This window comes from Nanorana parkeri, unplaced genomic scaffold, assembly GCF_000935625.1.
Source record: "Nanorana parkeri isolate BGI_ZX_2015 unplaced genomic scaffold, ASM93562v1 scaffold3370, whole genome shotgun sequence".
Taxonomy (NCBI): Eukaryota; Metazoa; Chordata; class Amphibia; order Anura; family Dicroglossidae; genus Nanorana; species Nanorana parkeri.
In genome coordinates this window covers 51,206-51,605 of record NW_017309638.1, presented here as the reverse complement: position 1 = coordinate 51,605, position 400 = coordinate 51,206, and the positions used below count along the sequence as shown (strand labels likewise).

The 400-nt window shown below is 56.0% G+C and overlaps 1 protein-coding gene across 1 annotated transcript in view; it reads left to right on the top strand.

Annotated features, from left to right (window-relative positions):
* CAD (carbamoyl-phosphate synthetase 2, aspartate transcarbamylase, and dihydroorotase) overlaps positions 1-400 on the top strand; it is a 37,576-nt gene that overhangs the window by 2,004 nt on the left and 35,172 nt on the right. The window contains 1 exon segment of the mRNA XM_018574923.1: positions 72-211. Coding sequence (XP_018430425.1) covers positions 72-211 — 140 coding nt within the window.

The window sequence follows — 400 nt, the reverse complement described above, 5'->3', positions numbered from 1 at the left end:
TATGCTGTCCTCTGGGGGGGGGTATGCTGTCCTGGATGTTTGGTTGATCTCACACGTTGTCTTCTCCGCAGTCTTCCAGACGGGGATGGTGGGATACCCCGAGGCTCTGACGGACCCCTCGTACAAGTCTCAGATCCTGGTCCTCACATACCCGCTGGTCGGGAACTACGGGATTCCTGCGGATCAGTTTGATGAGTTTGGTCTCAGCAAGGTGAGAAGAAGAAGAAGCCGATCCGGTATTACCGGTGTTGGGTGGAGCGGGGAAGAGTTGGTCCTCTGTCAGGTTCTATTGCTGTGTCCCCATTGGACAGATTCTGCCTCACCAGGAAGTGGTGGAGAATGATCCAACTGGGGACAAGGACTGAACTCCAAAGGCCACGACCCTCCCCCCACTCTACCC